The 9,478-nt window shown below is 27.1% G+C and overlaps 1 protein-coding gene across 1 annotated transcript; it reads right to left on the bottom strand.

The window, feature by feature from the left end:
* Positions 1 to 271: 271 nt before the first annotated feature.
* LOC145742646 (gamma-aminobutyric acid receptor subunit beta-1-like) lies at positions 272 to 9,289 on the bottom strand. The gene is made up of 11 exons (XM_082560423.1): positions 9,249 to 9,289; positions 9,035 to 9,135; positions 8,870 to 8,937; positions 8,207 to 8,317; positions 6,845 to 6,954; positions 5,705 to 5,787; positions 3,724 to 3,864; positions 2,399 to 2,551; positions 1,641 to 1,861; positions 1,019 to 1,219; positions 272 to 517 (listed from the first exon to the last, which is right to left on the bottom strand). The coding sequence occupies exons 1-11, from the start codon at positions 9,287 to 9,289 to the stop codon at positions 272 to 274; spliced, it is 1,476 nt and encodes a 491-aa protein (XP_082416549.1).
* Positions 9,290 to 9,478: the final 189 nt, after the last annotated feature.

The raw sequence follows: 9,478 nt of genomic DNA, 5'->3' as shown, positions 1-9,478 counted from the left end.
CAAACGCAACTCGAGACTGGGTTGGGGTAACTAATGTTACTCTATGTTTAGGTTGTGAATTTGACCCTATTTACGTCGAGGATAAATAAATGCTTAAAAAAGAAAACATTGGTTTAACTTTTTTTAATGCAAAGAACAGATGAAAACTATCTCATAAATTAATCACTTCAAAACATTATTATTACAATTTTGACGTCATCAACCTATGCACGATTTATTTTAAGGTCATCGTTTTATGATGTCATAATAGTTCTCGAATTAAGTCACGTGTCTAAAAGAAATTGTAATAAGTCCAATACACGAAGTTAAAAATCGCAAACGAGGCGGGAAAACTGACCCTCGCCACTTTGTCTATCATTGTTACGTCATTAATAGGACCCATCTTTAACATCGATAATGTTCTTCGAGCTCGTGACGTCATGTGGTTATTGCGACCGATCGATTGGACACTAGAGGCGTCCTCTTCTTTTCTTTTTCTAATCATCGGACTTCTGTTAAGAGATTTACGAGATCGTCCCTGTAATATAAAAATGTTAAAGTTCATCTCTATTTAAATGAATATTTTTACTTAAAATAGATTTATTTGTCGCAAGTGTTGTGATTTGGGTTTTTATGTTTAACAAAAAAATCCCCTAAGTTTGAAACACTACATCATGACTTTAAAATAACCATTGTGGCAATATGTGTTTAAAAAGACCTAAATTTTGTAAAAAAATGTCTGAATTCTGTCTACTAATATATTTTATGCATTTCAAACATGACATTGTGGCAATATGTCCTTCAAAAAGACTTGAATTTCAAATCTAAAAGCTGTTTACAAATACACCATATGCCTTACCTTATTTATTTGAGCAACATGTTTTTTAAAGAGAGTTAAATTTTGTTTAAAATGTTTAAAGTTTGTAAACTAATACGTCATTATTTTAAACATGGCATTGTGCTAATAAGTTCTTCAAAAGGCCTAACAAAAATTCCCCCTAATTTAAATATTATAGTGTTTAAGTTTAATTTGTTTTACCTTTGTAGAAACACATTTTCCGATTTCTCTTCTCCGCGAAGCTTGACTAATTCTTCTGTTCTGATTGTTCTTCTGATGACTCCACTTCACGTCAGTGACGTCACAATGATGACATTCTTGGTCACACATGGGTAATTGTTCGTTAACAATATCGGAGCTGAACTGAGCGGTGTAGTTTGCGTTTTTCATATTTTCTTCTTCCTAATTTCAAATTTGGTTAAATTTTTATTTTTTTATATTTTTTTATTTTCGATGTGGGAGGATCGCATTTACAACTTAACTTAAAGTAACATTAGTTATCCTGACCTGTTCTTTAGATCCCTGTGGCAGTTTAGGATATTATTAATTATAATTGGCCGATAATTATGCTGCTGTTTAAGTGCTGGCCCAGCAGTAATTTTTTATGCCATAGCGCCTTACTCAAGGACGTTACTGTATAAGAGCAGTGGGGATCGAACCCAGAACCATATTTACTGAAACAAAGTGCTTTGATTACTACTCCAGTACAGGACATTAGGTCACGTGGTCAAAATTAGAGAAAAAATAATCGAATGTTGGTTACATATTCAAATTCAATAATATTAAAAAGCATTGGTCCTGTTTACAATAAAAAGGTACTTACTTCGAGAGCTTCCATCAACTTTAATTTCAATTTTCTTTTTTTCCTCCGACCCATGTTCCCATAGAAAGTATAATTAACAAAAGCGTATTCAAGTAGAGCCAGAAACACAAACACAAAACAACAAATCAAGTATACATCAAGAGCTTTGATATCAGGAATTTTCGGCAGAGATTGGCGAACGTTTGTACTAATCGTTGTGATCGTTAGAACCGTAGTGATACCTGTAATACACAAATATACTTTTTAAGTAAGTCAAAATGCATAATTTTAAAAATTACCACAGCATTAAGAGTCTGAGTCCGCCACAAACGCATAGCAAATTCTTAACACACTGAAATATATATCACATATGACAAAGATAGGTGTTTAAATTGGCCAAAAAACAACGTATAAAATTCAGATAAAATGTCAGGTATTGAGCCTAATATAAACGCGATTCGCGAAGCTCTTGCTGAAAACACTACAATAACATTGCCAATAATATCCAACCAATTGTATTACACAACACTATAACTACTGACAGCATAATGTAGGAGTCAGTACACTTGATGTCTTTACTGTATAAGGTCCTGGCTTAGATCCCAACCGCTTTTATGCTGTAGCGCCCTTATATACAAAAAGAATTTCTGCTAAGCCACAACCACGAACCAACTTAATTATTGAGAAATTATAATCTTCAATATCCCAAACTGCCAAAGTCAACTTATGACTGGGTCGGAGTAACAAATGTTACCCTGTGTTAAATTAAACTAACTTACCCAAAGACACACGAGCAGCAGTTGCTTCATGATTTATCCAGAATGAAACCCAACTTAAAATAGTGATCAACGAACATGGAAGATAGGTTTGAAGAATAAAGAATCCAATGTTTCGTTTAAGCTTAAAACTCAGCGACACTCTAGGGTAGGAACCTAAAATTTAAAAAAATATTGTTAATTTTACTAAACTATCGGTCGTGATACCACATAATTTATTGTTTTTTTAAGACAAAATAGATAGCATATTTCTAAAAAATTTAAACTGAAGTGTTTAATTCCTTTAGACCAGGTTGTTTGGAATATTATAAAATAAGATTAAATAAATATTATTTAAATTAAGTTTTTTTAATTTTATTCTACGACCTATAAACATAGAGTAACATTAGTTATTTCGACCTAGTCTCGAGTTGACTTTAGCAGTTTGGGATATTTTTGATTATAATTGCCCAGTATTTATGTTGCTGATTAGGTGCTGGCTCAGCAGGAGTTCATACCGTTTATAGCGCCTTACTCAAGGGCGCTACATTATAAGAGCAGTGAAGATCGAACCCAGGACCTCATGTATCTATCTGACAAGCAACATTTAGTTTAAAAAACTTAAACATACAATGATTTTTTGTAGTTATAAGTGTTTTAATTATCAAATATTTTGGTTTAGGCATCAGCCAAACTTATACCAGTAATAAATAATTGTGAAGTTTTGTTAAATAATTGTTTGGTCAGTTTTAAATCGTTCAAATCTTATATTTATATATTAATTTAAATTAAATTTTACTTTTAAGTGAATTTTGTTTATGAAAATTATTATATTTAAAGATAAGAAAATTTACGGTATTAAATATTTATAGAAAGTTATATCTTAAGTAAATCTCTAAAGTTTTAAATCAATTAAGGTTAAAAGATAAGCTTTATCTAAATTGCTTAATCTATAAACTTATTAAAGTAATCTTATTAAAATTTTAAAAGTTTATTTTTCATTTGCATGAAAATTTAGTTTTTAATTAAAAAAATTATTTTACGTAACTTGAGAAGAGATTAAAACAAATTGTTTAATTCAGTAAACAATAAAAATTAAGTGTAGTTTACGGTAATTGAAAATTAACTTTCAACGATTCTTAAAAATATATTTTGTATAAACTTTAACCATATTTACATTCTCACTCTAGTAATATTTACAAAGTATATATTCATGGTTTTATATCGGAATAATTAATAATACTTTTTTTTACTTTTACGATTCTAAAATTTTTGGGAGACTATAAATAGATGATTTTAAAAAAATCAAATTTTTAAAAAAAATATCTAAAAACTAAATATATATTTACCTGTTGCAAAAGTTTGTTTTTTGATCAATAGTAGCCAGCCTGTTACTTCAAATTGAGCAAGTTTTAAATTATCGATCCCAGTCACTGCATATTTTTCACCACCCAACATGTAAAAACTTATGTCAGACGTTGTATAACCATCTAAAAATAACAAAAAATAATTTTTTAAATTCCAAGTATGAGCGATATTTTTTTAGAACCTATAATAAAGAAGCTTTGAGGACGGTATGTATGTCCAATTTATAGGCCTACAAAATAATTGGGTTTGGTGACCATGCCATAACATACATAAAATCTTTATGTAAACATTATTACTTTTGGCATGTTTTAAATCATTAAATTGATTTTGTCATTTTTTCTCGTCGCATTGTTGTAATATTAATTGTATATCGTATTTATTATTTACTTTTATCAATGTGCGAAAAACCTAAAAAAAAATCCTATAGGTATTACATTACTACACATGGTGTAGTCACCAAATCTATTTCTTTGAATGCTTTAAAATTTTAATATATAAAACACATGTAAATTATCGCAGGGAAATATTAGTTCAGAATGGCAACCATATTACAACAATTAAAATCCCCATGGTAGGGCAAGGCTTTGAACCAATATATTTTAATTTTACGATTTTTATATTTATTAATGAAACAAAAATATAGAGTGCATTTTTATGTTAAAATCGAAACTAAAATATGTTTTAGACTTATTGTAAACAGGGAAAACACAGCTTGTAAACCACAAACCATCAATTTTGTCAAAATGAGTAATTCCTTTAAATAGAGTTAGATTAAATTCAAGTATTTTTGATTTAAGGTTATTTTTAAAATAGTTGAAAATTTTAATTAAAAACATGTAATTATGTGTAATATTCAATCGATCAATATTAAGCTTGTTGAATCGATTTTATTCTGACGTCACAGACATAGAATTTACGTCACAATGTCCCTTTTACAAGAAGAAATTTTTGAATTTAATTGAAAAATAATGTAAAAATTTTTATGGTTTTTAAAATGTAATAAAATATTTATTTTTACAAACAAAATTAATTAACAAATAAACAACATTAAAAAAATGAATAATTTAAATTAAAAATTTTAAAGCATTCAAATAATTAGATTTGGTGACTACACCATGTGTAGTAATGTAATACCTATAGCATTTTTTTTTAAAGTTTTTCCATATTGTATTAACTAAGTTACTTACATGATTAATGGATAAAAAACTAAAAAACATCCGATTTTTCTGTTATATTTTTCTAACCACTCCTTTAATAAAACTCAATTATAATCAATTTCAAAAATTTAATCAAATTTCGATTGCCAAAAATAAAATTAAGAAGGATTTTCCAATTACAAGTTGGCGGTTTATTTCATAAATAATTAACATCGTTAATGGATTAAAGACTTAGCGGGTATATAAGGTTACTTTAACATACAGCCTCAAAATATCGATTTTAGCAGAGATTTTTACCAGGATTTAGGGTGAATTTAAAGGATTTTTACTTGGTTTTCTTGACATTTTTTATATTTTTTTAAATAACCAAAAAGCGATTTTTAAACTATTACCCTGTAATAGTTTTTTAAACTATGAACTTTATAACTTTTTAAAACCTAATTCAGCCTAAAACCCAACTAAACAATTTGTCAGATTTTGTTTTTTAAACTAATTATACAAAAATACATTTTAAAACAAATATCTCTTTTTTCAGCTTTTTAAACGTAATTCTGCCGCACCTTAAATAATTTTAAATAGTAAACATGGTTATTATGTACAATATAAGGCTTATAAGGTACACCATAACACATTTCGTATCACTTGTACTTTATGATTCTCGAAAAAATTAGTGCCGTAAAATACGGAAAAGAATTAGCTAGGACCATTAATGACAACATTTTTTTGAGAACTGTAAAATATATGTGACCCGACATCTTTGATAAAAAAAAATTATTTAAGTGTTTACCAAAAAGTGTTTACTTACAGCTCTCAATCTCAAGTGTGCAGTTTTGTTCGTCCATCGGATATCTCGTTAAGTTCATCATACAAGCAAGGTCGGTGGTCAACCTGCAAGAAAAATATTAAATAAGTTAAAACTTTGAATATAACTGCTTTTAGTTGTGTTGGTCTTAAGTTTTTTTATTAAAATTTTAAAACGATTTAAATTGTTGTGTTTTTTTGTATATACATCCTTGGTGTGGGAAGGTCGATTTCACGATCTAAACATAGAGTAACGTTTGTTACCTCAACCCAGTTTAAAGTTGCCTTAGACAGTTTGAAATTTTATAGTTAACAAACTGCTGAATAAGAGCTGCTGCTGAATAAGAGCAGAAGTTTATACCATTTAAAGCGCTTTATTTAAGAGCGTTACAACATAAGATCACTGGGGATCGAACCAAGAACCTCATGTAGTAAAGTCATTTTTTTGCAAGCCGGTTATGTAGACCTGCTTTACTTAAAAAATGTATTTTATTTATTAAAAAAAAGTGATCCTATTTTAGAAGAGTATTTCTTGGGTTAACAGTAATAAAACTTAAAAAAGAAGCCTGTGCCCTTTTCATGCCCTTTCATGGTTAAAAATATCAAATTTGCAGAATTAATAATTTATCATAGCAACTGTTAGAAATATTATTACATAATACATTCTATTTTCTACGCTTTTCAGATCAAATTTAAGATTGATTTTAACATAATACGTTAAAGATAGGTTGAATAACGTTCTAAGCATTAAATATACATAAGGATAGGGTGACCAATCACTGTTAAAATCGGATTTTTACGCTACGATATTTAAGCTGTAAGTTAAAGCTGTAAGTTAAAGCACTGAAATAAATCTTTATATATAATAAAGCATAGTGGACAGTATATGTATGTCCAATATATAAGCCTACAAAATAACTAAAACTGCCATTAGTGGTGTGAGTAAATTATCACGGGCGATTATTAGTTGAAAGTTGCGACCATATTATGACAATTTAAAATAGCGGGTTATTAACTTTTGCATATTAAAGTACCTAAAGTTTAAGGTAGTAAGATCATTTGAAATAATAAGGCAGTTAAATTAGAATTAATATTATTCATTTTTGGCAATATTTTTAATAAAAATGATTTTAATTTAATTCACCTTATCCCATAAAACACAGTCCCATCTGGTTGAATTCTTAACATTCGATTTCTTCTTGTAACGGTGTGAATATAAGACTTCTTATCGTTAACAAAATATGTATCAGGGACCTTAAAAAAATTTAATAACAAGAAATTTTTAAAAATGCAAATTTATACATTTTTAAATAAAATTTTATAATGTAAAATATATCGAGTAATTGATAACGAAAATCCGTATATTTTAGACAAAAATTCTGTAAAATTTAATCAATATTAACAACGATAATTAAACGAAACCAACGACCAATTAAACTTTAATTAAAACACAATAACCCCATTATAATTCAATATACATTGTTTAAACCATACACAGACAATCAACTGAATTGGAACAATCGATTTTATTGTTTAAAAACAAACAACAGACTATTAACAATAAATTTCACAATTCAATGATTTTAAAGTGATTTTTGATTGCCGAAAAACTAAGGTTAAACATACGGTCAATATGTTGGTTTTTAACACAATATACAAGAATAAAAAACAATGATTTAAGGTCTTTAAAAAGCAATCGAATACACCAGGCAGCGTATGGTAGGGGAATATAAAAAATGCTTTAGGATTATATCCTGAAAGTCAATTAAAAAATTTCGATCTTGTGAGGTCACGTGTCGTGTGATGTCATAGTAAAAGATTGTAAGGTCATAAAATTTGTTTAATTTAAGTTTTAAAAATGATTTTAAACCCTTTAAAATTAAGTATTGATTGTTAGTATTGATTGTTATTATAGTATTGATTGTTATTATAATAGATTATGTTTTTGTGTTAAATAAAATAAAATATTAAAAATAGTTATACCATTAATTTTTTATCTAAGTTATCATAGTTTACCTTTTAACATATCGTTTAAAACGAATCTAAATCTAATTTAAGATAATCTTAAAAATATATAATTTCGAAATCACAATAAACCGATTAATAGATTAGGAAATCGGTTAAAAGCTTTAATGTAATATCCTTTGCAAATTTAGGCAGAATAACTTAATTAAAAACAAAATTAAAAAAAAATTATATATATACAAAAATGTTGCCAAACTAAAAATTTATACTAACCAATATTTTAAAAAAAATTTCTGAAAAAATTATCAAAACTTTTCCAAAGCAATAAAAAACTGAAAAATAAAAATATTAACTAAACTTTTTTTACAAAAATTATAAACAACAACAAAAGTAACCTATCCAAACACAATCTAACAATCTTATTAGTATAAAAATAAGTTAACATACACAATTTGAACAAAGCAAAAAAAAATAATTACATAACCAAACAATATAAAAACTTAACACTTTTAAATTCACAAAATATTGCAGTAAAACTTACCCAGATATGATCAATGACTCTGTTGTCTAATGTTAAGTTCATGTCAAAATCTTTGTAAGCAAGTCTGTTGTCTCTCCAAGATTGTTGGAAATACAAAGTCAACGTGTAATCCTGTAAAGAAATATAATTTCAAAATATGTTAAATTTTTGTATATCCCAAAAATAGCACAATCACGTAAATTTGAGTTTAAAGACGGTTACAGATCAGGCAAAAACAAGGGGTTTTATAAAAATTAGGATTTTAAAATATATATCCACATACAAAAGCTCCATAAACCCTTTAAATATTAATTCAGTAAATTTACATTGCTGTCGTCCATACATATATAAGTGACTAAACTCGTAACCAAAAGTTTGTGTATATTTAAATTTTTTACAAGCATTTAAACACATTAATATTGCTTGTTGTTAAAATACCAATAAAAAACTTAATCACAAATCACATATCTTTTTTGTAGTTGTTTTTATATAGCTTAAGCCAACCCAGCCCTCCAAAAATACCCAAAAATAGTAATTGCAATCGCACAAATACATAACTAAATACGTCATAAAGTTAATGTGTATATATAATTGTTTAGAATTAAATTCATTTATATTGCTATCAGTTAAAAATACAAAACCTAAACCAAGTCTTAACTAAGTTAAAACCAGTTATAAACTTACCATATTAACTTCTGAAACTTTATCAATACTTGCCACTTGGATACTCATACCAACAGATACTGGTTCGGCTGAAAATTAATAAAATTTTTTTAATTTCACACAAAATATTAATTAACAACATTTTCTTGTTTTAAAAATTGGGTAAAATAAAACTATTGAACTTACCCCCAAATTGGGGCCTTAACCGAATGTCGTAACCCTCTCCTAACAAACTATCCAATTGTTTCTTTATTGTTCGTTGTATTTCACTTACTTTCGATTCGCAACTATAAATACAAAATAAACGTTTATATACAAAGTTTCTAAAAATAAATATAAACAATATTTCATAGTTATGTTAAATAAATTTTCAGACATAATTATTTAGTAACAAACTTGCCTTGTTATTGTAATAAATAGAATAAATCTCACAATATTCATGATTATAATCTAAAAAATAAAACATATTTATATATAGAAAAAATTGAAATATTTTATTTTTATTATATATTTTGATGACGTCATTTAATATCACATGTCAATTTATGACGTCATGTATTACGACTCACGTGATTTTATTGTGACGTAATTATTATCAATTGATAAAAACATAACATTAATTTAGACAAA

The sequence above is a fragment of the Corella eumyota genome, chromosome 2 (genome assembly GCF_963082875.1).
Source record: "Corella eumyota chromosome 2, kaCorEumy4.1, whole genome shotgun sequence".
In the NCBI taxonomy this organism is placed as follows: Eukaryota; Metazoa; Chordata; class Ascidiacea; order Phlebobranchia; family Corellidae; genus Corella; species Corella eumyota.
Note: the sequence above shows the minus strand (reverse complement) of the source record. Positions and strands in the feature narration are given on the sequence as shown.